General features: G+C 46.6%; 2 protein-coding genes across 11 annotated transcripts in view; one reads left to right on the top strand and one right to left on the bottom strand.

The window, feature by feature from the left end:
- TRABD2A (TraB domain containing 2A) overlaps positions 1–10,854 on the top strand; it is an 80,525-nt gene extending 69,671 nt beyond the window's left edge. For 4 of the 10 annotated variants that reach the window (XR_014939720.1, XR_014939721.1, XM_015849588.3 and 1 more), the window contains 2 exons: positions 6,214–6,468; positions 9,859–10,854. Coding sequence is in view for 8 of the 10 variants with exons in the window: in XM_015849588.3 (XP_015705074.2) it covers positions 6,214–6,468; positions 9,859–10,039 (436 nt within the window). In the remaining 2 variants the exon portion in view is untranslated. Of the gene's footprint in view, positions 1–1,443; positions 1,526–6,213; positions 6,469–6,898; positions 7,254–9,858 lie in introns of those variants that run through there. The other 6 variants (XM_085529856.1, XM_085529854.1, XM_085529857.1 and 3 more) reach the window with 3 other exon arrangements.
- Positions 10,855–17,252: 6,398 nt separating this feature from the next.
- Positions 17,253–18,250, bottom strand: LOC146753869 (uncharacterized). Its single transcript, XM_085530280.1, has one exon. The coding sequence runs from the start codon at positions 18,205–18,207 to the stop codon at positions 17,281–17,283; it is 927 nt and encodes a 308-aa protein (XP_085386406.1). The 5' UTR covers positions 18,208–18,250; the 3' UTR covers positions 17,253–17,280.
- Positions 18,251–22,423: the final 4,173 nt, after the last annotated feature.

Raw genomic sequence — 22,423 nt, 5'->3', positions numbered from 1 at the left:
GGTGGGTTTGTAAACAATCATGAAGAGGCAGTAGCAGCTGGAACTATACTAAACAGTGAGTTGGGCTCCTTATGTCCACCCAAGCAACTTATTTTTCCATAAACAAGTTAGGAAACAGGATTTTGTTGGCTTTGGCCTGTATGGGTTTTTTTTGATAAAATAAACATTTTTTATTTTTTAATTCTAAGTTTTTAGCTCTTAAAGTAATTTCCACAGAATATGCATTCTTGGTTCAGCAGATCCGGATGCTGTCTTATACCACACAGTCTTCTGTGTTCCTTCATTCCATCTAAGTGTTCAGCTGCCTTACCTTCTAACACTTTATTTCTCTTACTCTGCTATTTTTATTCTTCCATATTACTCTCAGCCTTGAATCTGACTACCCAGGGTCCTCTTATTCTTTTACTAGTCTGTCACCATCATAAGTGATAGCTTTCACATCCTCTGCTCTTTCCTGTATTTATAAGCCAAGAATACTTGCTGTTCTGGTATGTCCTTTGGGTTATCCCCTTAGCATCTCCCCAGTCTATCAGTGGGTGCCTTTATCTATCTCCATGATCTCAGTTACTATAAAATGCCAAATAATCTCCATTCTCTGCAGAAGATTACCTATGCTTTCTGAACTACCTGCCACCAGCTTAGACTCTGCAATGCTCTTCTCCCCCATCTCCAGTCTCTTGCTAAAGAAGTGCCCTTGCATCCTTCAGAATATCTCCATTCTTCCCTAGAGTCACTGCTTAAAGACCACAGTGGAAAAAATGTTTGATCTCAATTATGGTACTGTTTCCCTTTCATCCTCTGCATCAGGCGTGCTTTCCTTCCCTCAGTGCTTGCATCTTTGTTCTTCCTTCCTCACATTTATGATAAGGGGTTTTTAGGATTAACAGTGGACTTTTTTCTTTTTTCTGGATTGTCCAGGGCCACATGCAGAGTCTTGAGCTCTGCCAGAGGCTCCGGTAAGATGTAGTGCAAAATAATACAAATATTCTTCTCCTGCTGTGATTGTTTCACCTTTCTCTATTCAGCACTTCTGCTGCCTTTTTCAGACTGGGAAATTTAAATTCTGCCTGGACAGATTTTTTCTATGATTACTGACATTGTCTGCTTGTACTGAAGCATTACCTAGCCCAAACACATTCCCTTAAGTACATTCAAGCATCCCCTGGCCCTGCTGCCACCAGTAAGTAGGTAATATGACAAAGAGAAGGCCTCTGTGCTTCCACACAAGATTTAATGATCCTGTAATAGTGAAGCGATGCAGCAACTCAGTGTATCAGTGTTTATGGGAAAAAAAAAAAAAAAAAGACATTTTTGTTATCTTTTTTGTTTTTAAGAACATTCTTAGTATAGTTATTCTTAAAAATGGCTATAGCAGCTTCTTAAAACGTTAAGGAGAGCTCAATATATACTTGAGAATAAACAAAATCTTCTTATCTTTGCTAGGAGCAGGAGGAGTCTCTGTTTTGCCCCCGAAGTGTACTTATGCAACAGATACGGGGCTCTGGGACTGGCAAAAGGAGGGGATGTGAGTAACAGTCAAGACCCAAGAAGGGACAAGCTCATTAAGCTGATCCAGCCAAGCACCTGTATTCAAACCAGTACCACCAAAAAAAGGCAGTGTGTTAGTGACTGAGAGTCACTGTAGTATCTATTTCCCTCCTGTACAGTATCTCTGGAGAAAACGCTGGATATGAGCTAGCAGTGTGTGCTTGCAGCACAGAAGGCCAACAATATCCTAGGCAGCATCAACAGAGAAGTCAGCAGGGGGAGGGAGGGGATCATCTCACAGAATCACAGAATGACCCGGGTTGGAAGGGACCTCAAGGATCATGTAGTTCCAACCCCCCTGCCTGGCAGGGCCACCAAACATACACCTTTACTAGATCAGGTTGCCCAGGGCCCCGTCCAACCTGGTCTTGAACACCTCCAAGGACGGGGCATCCACAACCTCCCTGGGCAGCCTGTTCCAGGGCCTAACCACTCTCCTAGTGAAGATCTCCCTCTACTTTGCCCTCTTGAGCCCCCCCCCCCCCCCCCGCCCCAATTACTGCATCCAAGTTTGGTGCCTCCAGCACCAGAAGGATGTGGAGCTGTTGGAGAGGGCCCAGAGGAGGCCACAAAGATACTCAGAGGGCTGGAGCACCTCTCCAAAGAAAATGGGGCCAAGGGAGCTGGGCTTGTTCAGCCTGGAGAAGAGAAAGTTCTGGGGAGAACTCATTGCCTTCCAGTGTTTAAGAGAGCTTATAAACAAGATGGAGGCTGGCCTTTTCCATTGCCACACAGTTGATAGGACAAGGCGAACAGTTTTAAACTAAAACAGGTGAGATTTAGATTAGATGTTTGTAGGAAATCCTTTACTCAGAGGATGGTGAGGCCCTGGGACAGCTGTCCGGAGGAACTGTGGGTGTCTCACTCCTGGAGGTGCTTAAGGTGAGGTTGGATGGGGCACTGGGCAGTCTGAGCTGGTGAGTGACATCCCTGCCCACAGCAGTGGGTTGGAACTGAGTGGGCTTTAATGTCCCTTCCAACCCAAACCATTCCATGATTACATGATTTTATGAATCTGCTGCTCTGTAAAGAGGTAGTGTAAGGGGCAGATGGCTCTGGGAAGGAAGGCTAGATCTTCACGCATCAGGGAGGTGAGTATCAGTGTTTCTTAGGGAAACTAAGCACCTGGTTTTTCTGACCATATTGTCAGAGTTCACTGTCCAGCAGCCCCTTCTGTGCCTTCATAAGTACTCAGTTTGTCAATAATTGCATCTCAGACACTTTACTGGGGGGTACTGAACAGAAGGTCTTTGCTGTAGCCTTGACTTCAAAGCTGACCAAGTGAGCAGCTTGAAGAAAATGACACTTCGGTATTTTCTTTGAAAAAAAGTGTGCTAACATTTCTGAATGACATGGTAGTAAACTGTTTCAAGAAATAAAAGTGAGATGTGTAGGAGAAGAACATTTGACTTAGGGGAAAGACCTGAGGCAAGAGTATGTAAAAATCTATAGGGAATGATGAGAGCACTTCTGCATCTGTATGCCCGTACCAGCAGTAGCTCAAAGGGTCTCTGGAAGAATCACCTGTAGGCAGTTTTGCAGAAAAAATTGTATACATGAGTATCTGTCCTTCACGGTGCTCTGAGGCCACAGGAGTCTACATAAACAGCTGGCCATGCAGCTTGGAGATTGTCCTGGCTGTGGGTATAGCAATATTCCAGCATCTCCTGGCCACATATTCAGTAGAGGAGGATGTAGGCAATAAGGTAGTCTTATCTACGGAGGGGGGATAGTGGTGCCTACTCAGAGATTTTTGTCGACAAAAAGACAGGCACAGTGAAGAAAAATCAAAGTAAAAGGAACCATAATTAGAGGACCTTTTAAAGGGATAAATCATGTCCCTAGAGACAGCAGGATATGTGCCAGTCAGTAAAGGGAAGATGAAGGTTTGGGGATATGAGGATGTTGTGGAGGAAAGCTGAAGTATTGTGACACCTTAGAAGTGATAAAGTTATACTATGGAAATCACAAGGATTCTGAGAGGAATGAATAGACCACAAATCTTTCTGCACCAGTTTTTGTCTCATAAAGCTCACCACATGTGATTTTCCTCACAGGGAATAAGATCATACTCTCTTCATTTTCCGTCTACTTCCTCCCTGATTTTGCAGTCCACAATCTCACTTAACCTCTTTCATGATGGATCTTCTTTACCATCTCTCAAGGAGTTGTGTTCACAGTGATGAGCTAGCTTGAAAACATCAGCCATGCCAAAACATGTATATCGGACCTCTTTCTCTCCATGGCTTTGCAGGACAGAAAAGAAACACTCCATAATAATGTGAAGGCTTCACTGACTGAAGTCATGTTTGTGCACAGTGGTCTGTACTCTTTTGTTACCTTCCTGAGTTCTAGTCCAATCCAGTCTCCAACTTGGTCCTGTTAAAATAACAAAAATACTTGTGCACCTCTTATCTTTATAGTCTATAGATCAGTTAAATATTTGTGTTGTGCTCTGTGTGTTCACAGAATGAATTGAGTATGTTAGCTTGTGCAGAAACTTGTGAACATGAAAAGAGATGGAATCTCTGTTCCAAACAAGGAAGAGAACTGTGGGTGAGGAAAGCCAAGGTTGGACAGGAGACTGCATACAGGCTGCATATCTTGTAATATGGGTGGGGTGGTACTGCTTGCTTGAAGTATTATGAAACAGAGCTCAGAGTGGAGCTGTTTGTTTCTTTGAAACATCCCCTTAGCACTAAACTAGTTAGAATAGCCCTGACAACCATTTCTGGGGTCTTGACTGAGTTATCTTTTGGGCTCATAGAATCATAGAATCACTTGAGCTGGAAGGAATCTTTTAAGGCCACCTAGTCCAATTCCCCTGCAGTGTAAAAAGGACATTTGCAGCTGGATCAGATGCTCAGAGCCCCATCTAGCCTGACCTTGAATTTCTCTGGCCTCCCTGGTGAATCTGTGCCAGTGCCTCACCACCATTATTGTAAAAAACTTATTTCTTATATCCAACTTAAATCTCCCCTCTTTCAGTTTGAAACAGTCTCCCCTTGTCCTTTCAGTGTTTCCACCAGTACCCTCAGGTCCTCTTCAGCAGGGCTGTGCTCTTGTGCTCCATCCTTGTATCCTACAGCATGTACCAGTAGTGGGGTTGCCATGCCCCTCGGTACAGAAGCTGCACAAGGATTTGAGTGAATCATGAGGTTCTGCTGGTTTCACCACTCAAGCCTGTCTGGGTCTCTCTGGATTGCATCTAGTCCTTCATGTGTGACGACTGCATCCCACAGCTTGGTGTCATCTGCAGACATGCTGAGGGTGCACTTGATGCCACTGTTGATGTAATTGATGAAGATGCTGAAGAATGTTGGTCCCAGTACTGACCCCTGAGGGACAGCACTTGTCACTAATCTCCATCCAGACACTGAGCCACTGACCATGACTCTCTGGCTATGATCTTGTAACCAAGTCCTCATCCATCAAACAGTGCCCCCGTCAAATCCATATCTTTCTGATTTGGAGAGAAGGATATTATGGGATCTATGTCAAAGGCCTTGAAGTTAGCAGGGACCATGCCAAAAACTTATCAGATTTGGCATGTGAGAGAGCTGGTGTAACCCTTATAGTCTGACTACAGCATGTTTGAACAGATAATGCTGCCCACCTAAACCAGACATTCATCTGGAACCTATGCAACTAGAAAGCTAAAGACCTGACTCCTGCTTCCTCGATGTTAGCTATAAATGCATGCAAAGCTTATGTCTGCATTGGGGTAGCACTGTAATTACTCAGCCTCTTACCATCCCCCCACACATGGACCTCCATTCTTGTCTTAATCCTTAGAATACACCAGTTCACGTTCATTGATAAGCTTATCTGAATGGCAGTAGAACATTATCTCCTTTTGCAGATCATCATGGAGACAATACATGTTTATTCTAGAAGTAAGTACAACAGTATTGAGTTTAGTTGTGGTCTCATAGGTCTCAGAAATGCCCCCAACCGATGTTTTATAAATACTTTGTATTCACTACTTTGTACCACCTGGCTTAATGAAAGAGAAAATTCTATGACAGTGGCCTTGATGCTGCCATCACTAGCCTACCCTCCTTGCAGTTGCTTGCAGATTAAGTGGTCCAAAAGACTGCTTAATGATATACTGAGCCATTTCCTTCTAAGAGAATCATTTTCAAGATGCATTTCTGCAAGCAAGACCATAGTCTGTGGACTTACTTGTGGCTTGCCTTCTCTACCAATGAAAGTTGTTGATTGAGGGCCGTCTCTTGGTGTACCTTAGTTGTCCTGTCCCTGCCCTTTATCACCATCAGGACAGGAACTGCTGGAAGGAACCAACTGGAGTGTGTTCTACTGGAATTCACATTAGAAGAGCATGGTTTGACCTCATCTGACTTTCAGAGTGATCCATCTTTTGTTTCTTTGTAGATATGCAAAGTTATTCCCAACTGTTCTTTTACCCTGGGCCGCATCTTTTTCTCTGACCCAGATTACATCTTTTCCAAAGTTGATTTTTCATTAAAGACAAGTATTTTGATCAGAATATTTACTTCAGGAAGAGGAAATACAAGGCAGAAAAATGGCTGTACTTTTATATCTGGGAGAAACATTTGTTGTGTGTGTGCCTTGATGATATCTGTACCAAGAATCTGCCTCAAAGCCTTTTCAAACATTATCCATGTTCCCTCCTTCTTCCAGCGGAAAACTTCCCAAAACTTTGTTAGCCTTTGCATCGTCCTCACCAGCACATCACCCCTATGTAGTGTCCCAGGAGCTCCCAGTGCCGCTGCATACTCTGAATGAGGAGGAGGAAGAGCTCTTGCCTCACCTGCTGCTCCCTGATGGCATCGATGTGCTGGAGAAGGTAGAGAGGAAGTACAAAAAGAAGAAGAAGCAGCAGAAGAAGCAAAGACTGCGACAGTTTAATGACCTATGGGTTCGCTTTGAAGAAAGGTAGATAATGGCTGGGAAGGGAGGCGGGCTTGTCATACAGATTGGATTTTAGCTTGGACTGATGTAATTCAGTAGGCCAAGCTTCTGCAGAAGCTAGATATATTCTGAGGGTGTAGAATCTGACCCACCTCACCATGATTCCTGCTGAGACATTTACTCAAGGCTGCTTGTGCTTTTAGTGATGAAATTGCTTCTTCCTGCAGGGTTAGGTTTGTGGAAAATTAGGCATAACCTGTGGAAGCCTTTGAGCTCAAGGGTTCGTGAGCACATGGTACTTCTCTTAATCACAGATGACTGGGTCCACTGGTCCTAAATTCTTGGATCTTTACCCAAGAGCAGCTGCATATGTGGAAACTCTCATGTCTAGCATATGTGCTCCTTGCATGTGGGTAATATTTATACAGTATTTCCAGTCTCTGTGTTCTTCCAGAGCTAAAGAACGTGCAAGCCCTGAGGCATGACAGGAGATCTGGAAATGGGGATTTCAACCCAAACCATGACGAGTTTAGATGAAGAATGGAGCATGCTGTGGGGAGAATGTTTACATCTTCCTGGCAGTTTTCACCCAGAAGAGCTTTCTCACCTACAGGAATTACTGAAGCCTGCAAATAAACCTACTTTTCCCTTACAAGTTATACTTAGCTCTGCAAATGAATGTGAACATTAATGTTTACCTTATGTCAAATAACACACAGACCTGATGCTAGCTCTTCTTATATCTCTGCCATGTTCAGGTTGAAAGCATGTTATTTTTGTGGTGCTATAAATAAACAAAAATATCAAAATGATAGAGAAGAGCTGCAGTTCTTAAACTGAAGTTTCTATATTCATTTTTCTCTCTCAAAAACGTATTTCTTCCTGGTCCCTAAGGTCCTGAGTATAACCCCTATGCTGTGCTTTATCATGCCTCTTTGTCCCAGCCGTACTACTGCTTTGATAGTACATTGCTTACACAGGCTGCAAACAGGTGCAACAGCTTCTGGTTTTTTGGGTTGTTTTTTTTTCTGTTCCAAGCATCAGCTTTTGTCAAACTTTTTAAAATCAAAATCTTTTCTGTCTTTCTTAGAGCAATTTGCACTCCTCCTTCCAAACTAAGTGCACGTAGTTTGGGGGGAAAGTGAGACAATTGCACAGAGGATTTGCATGACCACTGGCAGACATAGACACACTCCAAGATATGCCAATTCAACAGATAGTTATATTGATCATGTCTGATATTGTGTTTTACTGTACATTTAATTCCATAGAGTCACGGAATCGTTTGAGTTGGAAGGAACTCTTAAAGGCCCTCTGGTCCAACTCCCCTGCAGTGTACAAGGACACCTACACTACATCAGGTGCTCAGAGCCCCATCCAGCCTGACCTTGAGTGTCTCCAGGGATGGGAGAGAGCCCACAGACTACATTTATTTCTATTAGCGTAGTTGATACCAATGATTCGCTTCTCTTGACAATCTGTTTAGCTGAAACACCAACTAATGGTTTAGAGTACTTAGCAGCTTAAGCTCCCACCCTAACTGCACGCCAGCATCTTCTGTTTTTCATATGCAGCCATTCTTGTGAAGTTCAGGATGTGGGTGCCCTGAAGTAGCCATCAGTGTCTTCAGGAGACAGAATATTGGAGAATGTGTTATTGTGACTGAATTTGAGATGTTTTAGGGGAGCATACTGGACTGCAAGTACCACAAGATATTAGTGAAGTAGAAGCAGAGATAATTATGACAGCTTAGGAAACTATGACATAAATGAGGGAGCAGAGAACGCCTGCTTTCCTTTTTGTTTGCAGTCTTTTCTATCCTCTACCAATTCAGTCATCCTTTGAGCTGAAAGCCTGCTCAGGCGCTTGGCTCTTGCTGCATCTGGCTGCCCGTGCGACCATGTGCCGAGCGGACAGCCCCACCTGGTGGCATTGAGGACACCCGGCTGCTGCTTGCACAAAATCCCTGGGTGCCTTGTCACGGCAATGCTCCCACGTTCCCGATGCATGAGCCTGTGCCATTCATAACTTCACGCCTGGAAATGTGAAAGATGCAGCTTCAGTGATCTAATGCAATTGTGCGGTGGATTTGGCTGAGTTGCTTTTGTTCATGCTCCTGTATGTATGTATCAGATAGCAGCTGTATTTCTTTGCTGTGCCACCTGCTGGCTTCTCTGCTCAGACTTCCTATGGGGATCTTTGCACACAGAAGGGCAAGGTTTTTTAAAAAGGATGGTAGTTGCCTTTGATTTCCCAGAGCATCCCTGCTTTATGCAGTTAGCCAAAATAAGGCAAGAACAGAGCACAGCAGTTAGAAACTAGATGCAGGAAATAAGGCCCTGCAGTTGTGTTCAGCAGATAGATTTGCTTTTGACTTCATCAGAGTTTGTCTTACACTTTCACACAGCACATCAGCCTTGCAGCTGTGTCATCACCCATGGCTTTAATCCATCGTCCAAAGAGAAGAACAGTTTGTGTAGACACTCCTGTGTCTCTTCTGAGCCTCAGCCTGTGCTGCAACACTGCAGGAGCTTACTCAGCTCTGAGCAGTTCATGTCAGCAGCCTGCAGGGTGAAAGTCCACACCTGCACCATATGCTGCTATAATGGGAGCACAGTACTCTATAGGCTCTCACCCAGCTCATGTTCATCACTAGCCCAGGGTCCTCAGTACCACCAGCGATACTTTGAGACACTGTGATCTTTCCCCTGCGATGTTTCTGTTTTTAGGAAATGTTTCTGGCAGGGTCTCTTTCTCTTCCTCGGGGATGCCATTTAAACCCTTTGTAATTTCTGACCTGTGGAAGGGGACAAGCAGCATAGGGGTGAGTATTGTCCAGACTAAGGTACACATAGGGAAGTATGGTAGGAGAAAATGGATTCAGCTGAAAGCAGGTGCCTTATTCCTGCAGAGCTGAGCTGAGCAATTCTGCTGCAGGGATGCTCCTCTGAAGCACAGGTGATTTTGTTCTTATTTTCTGCCTAGCTGTAAGGCAATCCGGAGGGTGTCAGGAAAGCTGTCACTTTGCCCACCTGCCTGCCCTGTGCAGGAGCAGAGATCAGGCTGCCTGGGTAAGTCTGAGCACTACTAGCATTTCAGGGCAGTCCTCACCCTCCTCAGCTTAATCCACGTTCCCTCTTTAGACTGATTCATGGTTAGTGGGGCTAAGGCTTCTGTACACATCAGCTTATGTGAAAGCGGCCCATGCCCTTGAAGAAAGGGAGAGACAGGTCTCTGCCATTATGAGGCACAATACTTAGGTGAGCATGGAGCCAGAATGAGAGACCATGCTCAGCATCTTGGGTGCCCAGAAGATGAGTAGTGGGGCACAGAGGCCAGCAATGTCCTGCTGTGTGGGCTTCAGCCAGTTCTGGGCTAAATCTGGACTGATGTTCTTCTCCACTTGCCTTGCAGTGCCACCGACCCTCCTCCCCGTATCCGAATCATCAATGGCTACATCACAGTGGAGCCCCAGCCCCGGGGCCATGGACGGTTCAGTCCTGCTCGCACAGACACCAGTGGCTCTCACCAGCTCTCCCTCTCCCTCCTACTCTCACTACTGACTTTGGCTACGCATATGATTAGGCTGCACTGAGATGCAGGGGTAGCCGAGCAGCAGGGCTCTCCCTGAAAAAGCAAAAAAGAGACTTAAACTAAAAAGTAAGAATAAAAAATGGAAGACTGTGAGCAGGACATCTCTTCTGTGGGGTGTTCTCAAACTGCCTCCTTTTCCTGAACCTGGATCATTAACACTGTTAACTGGTTTGACCTGCCCGAAACAGGAAAAGATATTTTAATGAAAGTGCTATTTATCCTTCTCTTGCAGAAGAGTGACTTCATGTTATCCCATAATGCTTTGGGGAAATGTATAATGTCGCTATAACATAGCTGTTGTTTAGCTGTATGAGCCCAAGTTACACTTTTTGCACCTTCAGTGCCTTGTGTGGGGATATATGTGCCACTAGCTTGATTGTTATTACAAAGTATTTTGGTCATATGAACACAGCTGGGTGAAAGAGGTTGGTATTTTATGTCTCTTCTGGTAATGCTTTTAATTCCTTTTAATTCCTGCTTATTAGGGCTCCAGATTATACATAAAGGTTGACAACGACAACTTCTACCATAGAATAAAAGAGTAAAGACTTGCAAACTGAATGTTTTTTGCTGTCTGTTTAGCATTGTTCTAAGATGGATACAATTTAACCTCTAGTGTGCAGACTAGAGTTAAAGGTCTCTTTAATGCTAATGTGTGTTCAAGGAAAAAATGATTGCTGGGTTTTTTTGCAGCTTCTTCTTACTATTTACTTGTGTTTTTTATATTTGCCTCCAAAACGAGAAATTTTCAGTAGGTGATTTTGCAACACTGGAATCAGTTTCCCCCTCTTTATATAAATCAATAATATATTGTTATTTTATTGTTGGATTCTTTTTATTATTTTTTTGGGGTGGGGGGAGGGAGATGGCAATTCTTTCTAATACTTCTGCAGAGCTAGACTCTGCTCCAGGAATCTTTAACAATTTTCTACTTATCATCAGTCTTTCCAAATTATTCTAGGTCCTTTGTTGTCTGCTTAGAACAAACATACTGTTGACTTGTGGTTCTAGGAACACAGCAAGTGGCGATGCATGGTTTTCTATCTCTGTACAGGACCTCCTCTTGTGATCGTGCTGATTCATGAGAAATACGTTCTCCCTCATCTTAGAAGGACTTCATAGCATGGGAAGGTCTCATGACATTTTTTGTCTCATCCGTGAGAGCACTTAGCAAATTCAGGACTTGGTGCCTTGCATGAACAGCAGATCCCTGCTCCTGTGAGACACCAAAGGATATGATTTCTTCAGACTTCTTGTCCTATGTAAATGCTTCACTACTTTTCATTGATTGTAAAAAGCACCCCTCTTCCTCATCTCTCTGCTGCACACTTCTGCTTTCCTCCAGGAGGAAATATGTTTCTAAGTGTGCTAACAGATTTTTCATCCCAAGATCTCAAATCCTGGTCCACTTCCAGGAGGACTGTATGTAAACAAAGCCTCAGTTTGGTGAGGAAAACAAAGAAAGCAGAGGCTGAGTATTGCTGTTTGCAGCAGCACTGTAGGGAAAGAAGTTTTTATGCCCTGGAGTAGAAGATAGCACTGATTCATTGTATATTCCTTATGGAAAGATGTCAGCATCTCAGAGACATTGTGCTTTTTGTAGGATGACATAGCAGCCAGGTTGGTCTCCCTCTCTGAGTGGGTTGTCTGCTGGTGTAAACTCTCATAGACTTGGTGTGTCTGGCCTTGTTTTCCTTGGGCTCAATGTGATCTGAACAGATCTGATCGGGGGGGGGGGGGGGGGAGGGTAGCTTAGTTACAGCAAGCCTGACAAACTGAGCAAATGCTTGTGTATTTATGTGTGCATCTGAGGCAGAAATGAAAAGCAATACATCAGAGTGTTCTTCTGTCTGCTAGCCCGTGCTTCAGCATTGCTTGTCCTCCTTCTGTCCCCTCTCAGATGTGGCACAGGCTTTGTGGGCTCTGCAGACATTGGAAGAAGGGACTGGAGAGCTTTCATGCCCTTTTTCAATTACTAGATAGAGGCTGCTCTTCATAAAACAGTCACAGTCTGGTATTTCTCTTTGTTTGCTCCTCCACAGTTACTCTTGAGTTTCAGTTCAAAGCTGTGTGGAACAGCCACCATCATTTTTCTTAGTCTGGCATGGGAGACGTATAACTATAAGACACTGATAAAGAACAAAGTCTGGAACTTATACCATGGATGACTCAGCTTTGGTGATGTTGCTCATTTGTGGATTGTTTCCAAGTGCCTGACTGTCAGGAAAACAGAGATGAATTGTGACAGATTGCTTGCTTACAAAAGCTGCATCCTAAGAGTCTTTCAACCCAATTTCATTCAAGGTATTTTTGAGAGTTACATGGGCTTGGCTTGATACTTGTGGACTAGCCTAGTGGTTTGTACCCTTCATATCTTCATCCATACCAATCATTGCTGATTGGTATATGGGCTGTCAAATGATAAAATCTTGAAACCTTGACTGGCATGGAGACAGAGCCTTATTCTCTTTGCATATGCTGCTCAGCTGTTTAGAGTGGCCTCTGTGGAGTGCCAGGTGTTGCTCCAGCATGTCTCTAGTACCAAAACAAGAAATGTTTGCTTGGAGCTGGAGCAGCATAAAGTTTCTAGGGCTTGCTAAAGTACCACCCTCCTCAGGGCTGTGGAGCTTGGGAAAAGCAAGCATTCCATATGCTCCCAGAAGGCTTCATGTTCCTCCAACTGTCCCGCTCATTAACTGATGCTCCAAAAGTAATGCCTCCTATTTTTATCATATCGGTCCACAATGTCAGAAGTGGATATTGGTGGTATGAGAGTAGAGATTGAACTTTCCTGACAGCATCCCATTCCATTTTGTTGTCACAGGACACGTGGCAGCAGAGGGGCAGTATGATAGAATGAAGTCTCACATGGAAGTATGGGTGAAGCAAAGGTGTGTCACTGGACTCCTCCATGCAGAAAAAAATGACACCTGTGACACTGATCAATGCTTGATGCAGACCACACAGTGGGTTTGAGTACAGTGAGGTGATGCATTTCAGCAGTGGTGACATCAACTGTGGGCCACCTCTGCTTGTGAGGTGTTTATGTGCACAGCATGCAGGCTCCTGTTCATCACTGGTGAAAAAGCACAGCTAATGATGGCAACTGTATTGCAAAATAGTGTTCTATAGCTGAGAATGCGCCCTGTCAAACACTGTTATGCTCTTTCTAGTTGTTCTAGTTTCCACGGAAATAAATAGAAGAACGACCTGTGTACCTTTGGTTGCCTTGCAGTCTCTCCCAAGTTCTGTCAGGGTTATGGTGAATAGCAGACCTGATTCAGAAAGGACTGTGAATCTGTAGCATCCTTCTTTAATGGAGGAGAACTAAGTGCCTCCCAGTTTTCTAAGCAGTATAACAAAGTGTACATTGCAATGTCTGAACATCATTTTCCATTCTCCTTCCTTTGTACTTACTAATTAGCCAGTGCACTCTGCTCTTCCCCACCTTACTGAAGCTGTTTTCATAAAACATCTCTTCAGTGCTGTGTGTGAACTGATCTCCTTTGAGGTGACTGGGTCACCATTCATTTTGAAACTGGTTCACCTTCCAGCAGCTACTTCCTCCAACTTCACAGCTTCTTCTTTGTCTGCCTGTGGCTTTTAACTCTCTGTATTTGGTTAGCAGCTAGGACCTTTCCTGAGCTAGGGATCCAGTGCTACTTTGCTTTCATATATTTTCAGAGTAAGATCTGAAAAATAAAGTTACTGAAATAAATCGTTGCTCTTCAGATAGGGCCTAGAATATTATGCACATACCTTCTAGGTGACAATAACTGTGTGAAAGGAGATGTATGAGCTGTGCAGATCATCTCCGACCCTGATATTCCTTAAGGACCTTACATAGTTTTGTTGTTGTAAAGGTGCAGTAGTGGAAAAGGACACACATTAATGCAAACAAAACAAGAAAAACGCCCCCACCTTGTGCTGTGATTCACATTTCTTTTTGTGCCAAAGCTCTCCAAAGGGTTTAATTTTATTTTTTTTTACCTTCTAGTTTTGAACCTTTAGAGAACAGCAAAAACTTTCGAAACAGACTGGGGGTGGGGAACAGGAGGAGGGGAAGTGTAAGTGTAACAGAAGGTGGATAAATAGATAGAAATGAAGAAAACTGAGCATTTTTTTTTCTTCTCTCTACATATGCTCCTTTTTTTTCCCCCTTTGCAACAGAGCTTCAGAGGAAGATACAGTGCTCCTCAGTAGGGATAAAATAAGGCAATGCTATAAAACTTCAAGAGGAGAAACTTGTTTTCAGACACTTAAGTAGTCTGATGACTGTTCTGTACACTGTAGAGTTTAAACTGTTGTTTCTCCATAAATAAGTGGTACAGTCCAACAGGTTGCAATGGCCCTTTTTGATCAGCTGCTTGAAACACTGTGACACAGCCTGTAGAAATGGTCCTGAAATCTCTTGGAAAACCAAGCCATGAACTTTGGAAGACTGATATTTCCAGTGGCTTGTTCTTTAGAAAGTTTGGATAAAGCATGTTGCTTGCCCTTACCTGGATATCACAGTGAAATAGCTGAGGCCAGTAGGCCACCTTTCTGCAGCTGTTTATGTTCTGTGTACTGGATGGTCAGTGGATCCATCATGTAAATGTTCCTGAGTCATGCTCAAGTTTATCTGTCCCTCTGAAAAGATACACACGGTACTGACAGTCAGCCCTCTGAATGACTGAAACCTCACATACTCACAGTAACCAGTGTTCAGGACTAGCATGCACGACACAGTGTACATCACATTGTCCAAGATGGTTCTGCTGATGCTGCATCTCAGTATGGCACACCGGGATGCATGGATGCAGACAGAAGGCTGCTGGTAGAACCAGACTTCTTGAGGTCTAGAGCTGATGCTACTTCTGGAATTGTGTGAGGTGGTGCAGACAGAGGGGGAAAGCAGCTCTGGCCAAGTGATTAATGGGGGAATAGTGCTCTTAACAAGGCTATTCTGAAAATGACAGAAAACATGCAGAACACATGTCTCCTCCTTCCACATTCTAGAAAACAAAACGTTAAATATTTTAAGCCTGTCATTCATTTAGTGAGCGTTGACAATACTCTCTTGTATTCAAACTAGACTGCAATGGATGTGTTTCTGCACACAGCCACATACAATGATACTATGATGACTCACCAAACACATGTGTAATACAGTTTTTGAAAACCATCCAAGGAGATTATTTATTATTTTATTTTATTTTATTTTATTTTATTTTATTTTATTTTATTTTATTTTATTTTATTTTATATTTTATTTTATTTTATTTTATTTTATTTTATTTTATTTTATTTTATTTTATTTTATTTTAATTTATTGTTGATGGCACCCCAGTGCTGTATGGATCTGGAAAATTATCATGGCTGGGGTGACATGGGAAGACTCGATCAAAGCCTCAGACACTGCTGACTGTGAAGTGACAACAATGAGCAGATGTAATATCTACGTATGGATACTGGATAATATGCTGGGTCCAGTCTTGTTCAGCACCTTCATCAGTGACCTTGACGAGGGGATAGTGGCCACCCTCATCAAGTTTGCTGATGATACAAAGTTGGGAGGATTGGCTGACACACCTGAGGGCTGTGCTGCCATTCAGTAAGAATTGGACAAGCTGGAGAGCTGGGTAGTATGAAACCGGATGAGGTTTAACAAAAGCAAGTGTAGAGTCTTGTGCCTAGGGAGAAATAACTGCATGCACCAGCACAGGTTTGGGGAAGACCTGCTGGAGAGGAGCTCTGCAGAGAGGGATCTGGGTGTCTGGTGGATGACAAGTTGGCCATGAGCCAGCAGTGTGCCCTAGTGGCCACAAATGCCAATGGCGTTCTGGGGTGCATTAAAAAGAGCGTGGCCAGCAGGTCGAAGGAGGTGATCCTCCCCCTCAACTCTGCCCTGGTAAGGCCTCATCTGGCTTATCTAGTCATCTACTCATCTACTGTGTCCAGTTCTGGGCGCCCCAGTACAAAAAAGACAGGGATCTCTTGGAAAGAGTCCAGTGGAGGGCCACAAAGACAGTGAAGGGCCCGGAGCATCTCCCCTGTGAAAAAAGGCTACGTGACCTGGATCTGTTTAGCCTCGAGAAAAGAAGGATGAGCAGGGATCTGATGCAGATCTATAAATACCTAAAGTTGTGGGGGGCAAAGCGGAGAGACCAGACATTTTTCAGCAGTGGGTGGAGTCAGGACAAGGAGAAATGGCTGGAACTGAAGCATAGGAAGATTCAAACTAATGTGCACAAGAACTTGTTTACTGTGAGGGTGACGGAGCACTGGAACTGGCTGCCCAGGGGGGTTGTGGAGTCTCCTTCTTTGAAGATACTCAAGGCCTGCCTGGATGCCCTCCTGTGCAACCTGGTGTAGGGAATCTGCTTTGGAGGGGGGTTGGACTCGATTTATGGAGGTCCCTTCCAACCCCTACGATTCTGTGATTCTGTGATCCCTGCCTCCGTGAAGCCTTGCAAAGGAAAGCAGATTTTTTTCCTTTCTTTCTCTGCCCACAGCTGCTGTATTTGAGCATATCACCACTTCCTGTAGAGTAGGACCTTGCTACCGTGATAGCATTCCTGTGTTGTTCATTGCGCACGCATTATAGTAGGAGTGGAGTGAAACCTTTTGGGTTGCAAGCAGAGGACAGTGTAAAGACATGGGTGCACTTGACTGGTGGAGATGACTGAGCTCGTGCCATGCTTAGAAGTAAAGCAGTGCCTCCGCTCTGCACATTTCCCTTTGCAGTGTGCTGTGGGAGGTCCCAAAGGAACGATAGCAGCAGCACGGGAGGCCTCCAGGCCCAGCAGAGGTCAGACCTGCCCTGTGTGCAGCGCTGACAGATGCACGGGTGGCAACACGGATAATTTTTATGGAATTTTATTGGGGAATCAACTCTTGGAAAGGGTGGATAGGAGCAGGACAAGGGGAAATGGTGTTAGGTTGAGGGAGGGAAGGTTGAGGATGGATGTCAAGGGGAAGATCTGTAGTAAGAGTGGAGATGTGCTGGAATTGGCTGCCAAGAGAGGCTGTGGATGCCTCGTCCTGGTGGTGTTCAAGGCCAGGTGGATGGGGCCCTGGGCAGCCTGGTGTAATAAATATGGAGGTTGGTGGCCCTTCCTGTGGCAGGGAGGCATGAAGACTGGTGATGTTTGAGGCCCCTTCCAACCTGGGCCATTCAGCGACTCTGTGGTCTGCTGCAGTCCGAGCCCCTGAGGGCTGCTTGTGGCCCGTGTTCCTGCCAGCTGCTGAGGCACTGTCCTAGCGCCGCCTGCGGGGTGGCCTCTTGGCAGGAGGTGCAGTGTCCTCAGCAGTGTGGGCCCTCCTCCTCTTCGGGGCTCGCCGTGGCGCCCTGCCAGAGCGCTCCCTGCTTGTGCTGGCACTGGAGGGACCTGGCACTGCCTCCCCCGGCTCTTCCTGGGCTGCTTCTTGGACTCTGTGCACCAGAGCCAGGCTAGATGGAGGCTGGCTGGGACCCTCACGAAGGGCAGAGGATGAGGGGCCAGGAAGCTCCCCTTCCGTGTTTGCTTCCCTGGTGCTCCTGGATGGCTGTAGACTGTCGTCAACAGTTCCTGTTGATGGTGTAGCTGCACCACGGACAGCTGCGGGTCTGCCCTCCTGTCCTGTGGGAGCATGGGAGGCCTCCAGGCCCAGCAGACGTTGCACCTCTGCACTGCACAACCGCACAGCTTGGACAACGAGCTGTCTCGCAAAGCTGGCGGCCTGGCTTTGCAGGGAGCTGAGCAGCCATACAGTCAGCGCTCTTTCATCCAGGCCATATAACGACAAGCCAAAGAGGGCAAGCTGGAATGCTGAAAAGGCTGCCCTGTCGTCAGCCCCAAAGAGCTGCCTCACCTCCTGGTGCACCCAAGGCATTAGGGGCCGGAGCACAGCTGGGTGCTGGCGGAAAATGGACACCCAGGTTGGCATCGCCTCTGGTTGGCTTTGGGGTGCTCTTCTGGCCCTTGGCCCATCCTGTCTGACAACATACTCCTCAAAGTTGTTGTCAGAACGCACAGAGTGCAGGATGGACGTCACCCTGCCATTGCAAAGTGGGCACTTGGGCCTAGTCTGGGCCCAGCGCCGGATGCAGCCAAAGCAGAACTGGTGCAGGCATGGCATTACATAGCTGGCATTGTCCATGCTGTCCAGGCAAATGGTGCAGCGATGATCCAGCTCAGCAGCCATGCTGTCCAGCTGCGATGGTGGAAAGTGCAGGGGATGAGGGGCTGCTCCTCACGCCGCTGCTGCAGCAGCAGGGGTCACACTAGGAAAGGAAGAGAGGCCACGGTCACTCGCTGAACCCGGCAGAGGAGGAACATGTGCCCACGTCCCTTGCCAAGTGCCCAGGTCCCTCCCTCCCAGCTGCCCAGGGTGAGGAGTCCCCTTACCGGCTCCCTTTGCTGCTGCGGCCTTCTGGGTGCCCCGGCTGCCTGAGCCAGGCAGGTCGGGGAAAAAGCTCCGGTGGCTCTGGGGACGAGCACTGAGAGCGGCTGTCAGCAGCTCCCAGAACACGAGACCAGCACCAAGGCAAGACTTGCCGCTCGCTCCAAACCTCACAGACACGCTCGGCTGGAGTGTAGGCACAAGCCAGACTGAGAGAGAGACTCTGTGTCCCGGCTACAAGCACTGAGGGCCAGGACGTCACAATCCACCCTAGTGACGTGCTGCGTGTGTCACTGCTCCTCACGTAGGCGTGATGGTGCCAGTGACATCACAATGGGCCATCATCATCTGCTGCACTCCAACCACAGCAATGGTGCTCAGGTTTTCCACAGTGTCTCCTTCCACTTTATTATCCAATATCCATATCGAAACTTGCTTGCTTTCTAGCCACTGGATTGTTAGTGGAAATGTACTGAATGCACATCTTAGAATATGAAAAGGCTTGCTTAGAAGGATGAGAGTGAGTGATACACCGTTACGATCATGTTCATCACAGAAGTAAATAAATCTTCCTGGCACAAGAACCGTGCATTGTGTTGCTAACTCATGACAGGGCCCATCTTGTTTGATATCTTTATTGATAACCTACACGAGGGGATTGAGTGTACCATCAGTGAGTTTGCAGATGACACCAAGTTGGGAGGTGGTGTTGGTATGCCCGAGGGCAGGGAGGACCTTCAGAAGGATCTAGATAAGGTGGATTGCTGGGCTGAGGTGATTGGGATGAGGTTCAACACGGCCAAGTGCTTGGTCCTGCACTTTGGCCACAATAACCCCACGCAGCGCTATAGGCTTGGGGCTCAGTGGCTGGATGACTGTGAAGAGGAAAAGGACCTGGGGGTGTTTGTTGATGCTCAGCTGAACATGAATCAACAGTGTGTCCAGGTGGCCAAGAGGGCCAATGGCACCTTGGCCTGCATTAGAAATTGTGTGGCCAACAGGAGCAGGGGAGTAATCACCCCCTGGACTCAGCACTGGTGAGGCTGCACCTCATGTACTGTGTTCAGTTTTGGGCACTCGCTACAAGAAAGACATTGAGGAATGTGTCCAAAGAAGGGCAACAAAACTGGTGAGGGGTCTGGAGCACTAATCTTATGAGGAGTGGCCGAGGGAGCTGGAATTCTTTAGTCTGGAAGAGGCTCAGGAAAGACCTCACTGCACTCTCCAACTTCCTGAAGGGAGGTTATGGTGAGGAGAGGTTTGGCTTCTTCTCTCAGACAACAAACAGGACCCGAGGAAATGGCCACAAGTTGCATCAGATGAGGTTCAGACTGGACATAAGAAGGAACTTTTTCTCTCAGAGAGTGGTCAGGCACTGGAATGGCTGCCCAGAGAGGTGGTGGAGTCGCCATCCCTGGCAGCGTTCAAGAGGCGTCTGGATGAGGAGCTATGACATATGGCATAGTGGCTTGTGGTAGCAACGGTAATGGGTGCATGGTTGGACTAGATGATCGTGTTGGTCCTATCCAACTTTGTGATTCTATAAAAAAAAATTCCTGCCTCTAAATGCTTGGTTTTGATGTTGCAGTGAAATAGTGGTAGAAGTAACAAAACACAATTCAGGTTGAACTTTGACATCATTTGCCAACATTACAAGACAAATGTAAAGAAGGATTTGTGAAGAAAATATTTTTTTCTGGAAATACAGTACAGCAGAGAGGAAGAGGTCTAAGAAGAAGACGTCACAACGGGCAATCATCATCTGCTACAGTGTTGCCCGGGTTCTCCACAGTGTCTTGGTCCATTCCATTCCCTGTATTACATCTGCTCACTGTTGGCATTTTGCAGCAGCTTGAGGCATCGACTGAGTCTTCCCACTTTGCCCCAGCTGTGACAAACATCTCCAGATCCATGCAGCACTGGGGTGCCTTCAACAAAACCCATGTCTTCCTGTGAGCACTTTGGGGTTGATAATATGGCAGCCTTTTCAGTGTTCCAGCTTGTCTTTTTTGGACTGTCCTTCTATGGCCTGGACGAGGCAGCGCTGACTGTGTGGCTGCTCAGCTCCCCATATAGGCAGGCCGTCAGCATTGTGCGACAGCTTGTTGTCTGAGCTGCGCAGCTGTGCAGCAGGGAGGTGCAACATCTGCCTGGCCCAGAGGCCACCATGCCGCCACGGGCCAGGAGAGCTGCCCTGCAGCAGCCCCATGCTGAACTGGCCCTGGCTACACAAGGCTTTCCTGCAAGCCAAGTGCTCCAGGCTCGCTGCCTCTGTAGTGTACAATGAGCCCATCTGGATGGGCAGAGTCACTCCTGTCTGCAATCCAGATGGGAGATACAGCCTGGATTAGGCCTGGTGCATGCCGGGCAGAGTAGATCATTCCCGCTGCCCCAAGGTAAGAGCCACCCACGGGCCATCTTTGACCTGGTGTGGAAGGCACCAATGTGTGCAGAGGGCAGGGCAGCAGTGCTGGCTAAGTGGGAAGAGAAGGTATGTCCATGTCCTGCTGCCTCTGAGAAAGACATGGGTTTTGTTGAAGGCACCCCAGTGCTGTATGGATCTGGAAATTTATCATGGCTGGGTTGACATGGGAAGACTCGATCAAAGCCTCAGACACTGCTGACTGTGAAGTGACAACACTGAGCAGATGTAATATCTACGTATGGATACTGGATAATATGCTGGGTCCAGTCTTGTTCAGCACCTTCATCAGTGACCTTGACGAGGGGATAGTGGCCACCCTCATCAAGTTTGCTGATGATACAAAGTTGGGAGGATTGGCTGACACACCTGAGGGTTGTGCTGCCATTCAGTGAGACCTGGATGAGCTGGAGAGCTGGGCAGGAAGAAACCGGATGGGGTTTAACAAAAGCAAGTGTAGAGTCTTGCGCCTAGGGAGCAATAACTGCATGCACCAGCACAGGTTTGGGGAAGACCTGCTGGAGAGGAGCTCTGCAGAGAGGGATCTGGGTGTCTGGTGGATGACAGGACGGCCATGAGCCAGCAGTGTGCCCTAGTGGCCACAAATGCCAATGGCGTTCTTGGGTGCATTAAAAAGAGCGTGGCCAGCAGGTCGAGGGAGGTGATCCTCCCCCTCAACTCTGCCCTGGTAAGGCCTCATCTGGCTTATCTAGTCATCTACTCATCTACTGTGTCCAGTTCTGGGCTCCCCAGTACAAAAAAGACAGGGATCTCTTGGAAAGAGTCCAGTGGAGGGCCACAAAGACAGTGAAGGGCCCGGAGCATCTCCCCTGTGAAAAAAGGCTACGTGACCTGGATCTGTTTAGCCTCGAGAAAAGAAGGATGAGCAGGGATCTGATGCAGATCTATAAATACCTAAAGTTGTGGGGGGCAAAGCGGAGAGACCAGACATTTTTCAGCAGTGGGTGGAGTCAGGACAAGGAGAAATGGCTGGAACTGAAGCATAGGAAGATTCAAACTAATGTGCACAAGAACTTGTTTACTGTGAGGGTGACGGAGCACTGGAACTGGCTGCCCAGGGGGGTTGTGGAGTCTCCTTCTTTGAAGATACTCAAGGCCTGCCTGGATGCCCTCCTGTGCAACCTGGTGTAGGGAATCTGCTTTGGAGGGGGGTTGGACTCGATTTATGGAGGTCCCTTCCAACCCCTACGATTCTGTGATTCTGTGATCCCTGCCTCCGTGAAGCCTTGCAAAGGAAAGCAGATTTTTTTCCTTTCTTTCTCTGCCCACAGCTGCTGTATTTGAGCATATCACCACTTCCTGTAGAGTAGGACCTTGCTACCGTGATAGCATTCCTGTGTTGTTCATTGCGCACGCATTATAGTAGGAGTGGAGTGAAACCTTTTGGGTTGCAAGCAGAGGACAGCGTAAAGACATGGGTGCACTTGACTGGTGGAGATGACTGAGCTCGTGCCATGCTTAGAAGTAAAGCAGTGCCTCCGCTCTGCACATTTCCCTTTGCAGTGTGCTGTGGGAGGTCCCAAAGGAACGATAGCAGCAGCACGGGAGGCCTCCAGGCCCAGCAGAGGTCAGACC

Source organism: Coturnix japonica, chromosome Z (assembly GCF_054131305.1).
Source record: "Coturnix japonica strain WE chromosome Z, WE-NBRP24, whole genome shotgun sequence".
Classification (NCBI taxonomy): domain Eukaryota; kingdom Metazoa; phylum Chordata; class Aves; order Galliformes; family Phasianidae; genus Coturnix; species Coturnix japonica.
This window is presented reverse-complemented; position numbering and strand designations above follow the sequence as displayed.

Excerpts from the sequence above, each read along its gene's own strand:
- LOC146753869 (XM_085530280.1), bottom strand. The coding sequence starts at position 18,207 with ATGGCTGCTGAGCTGGATCATCGCTGCACCATTTGCCTGGACAGCATG.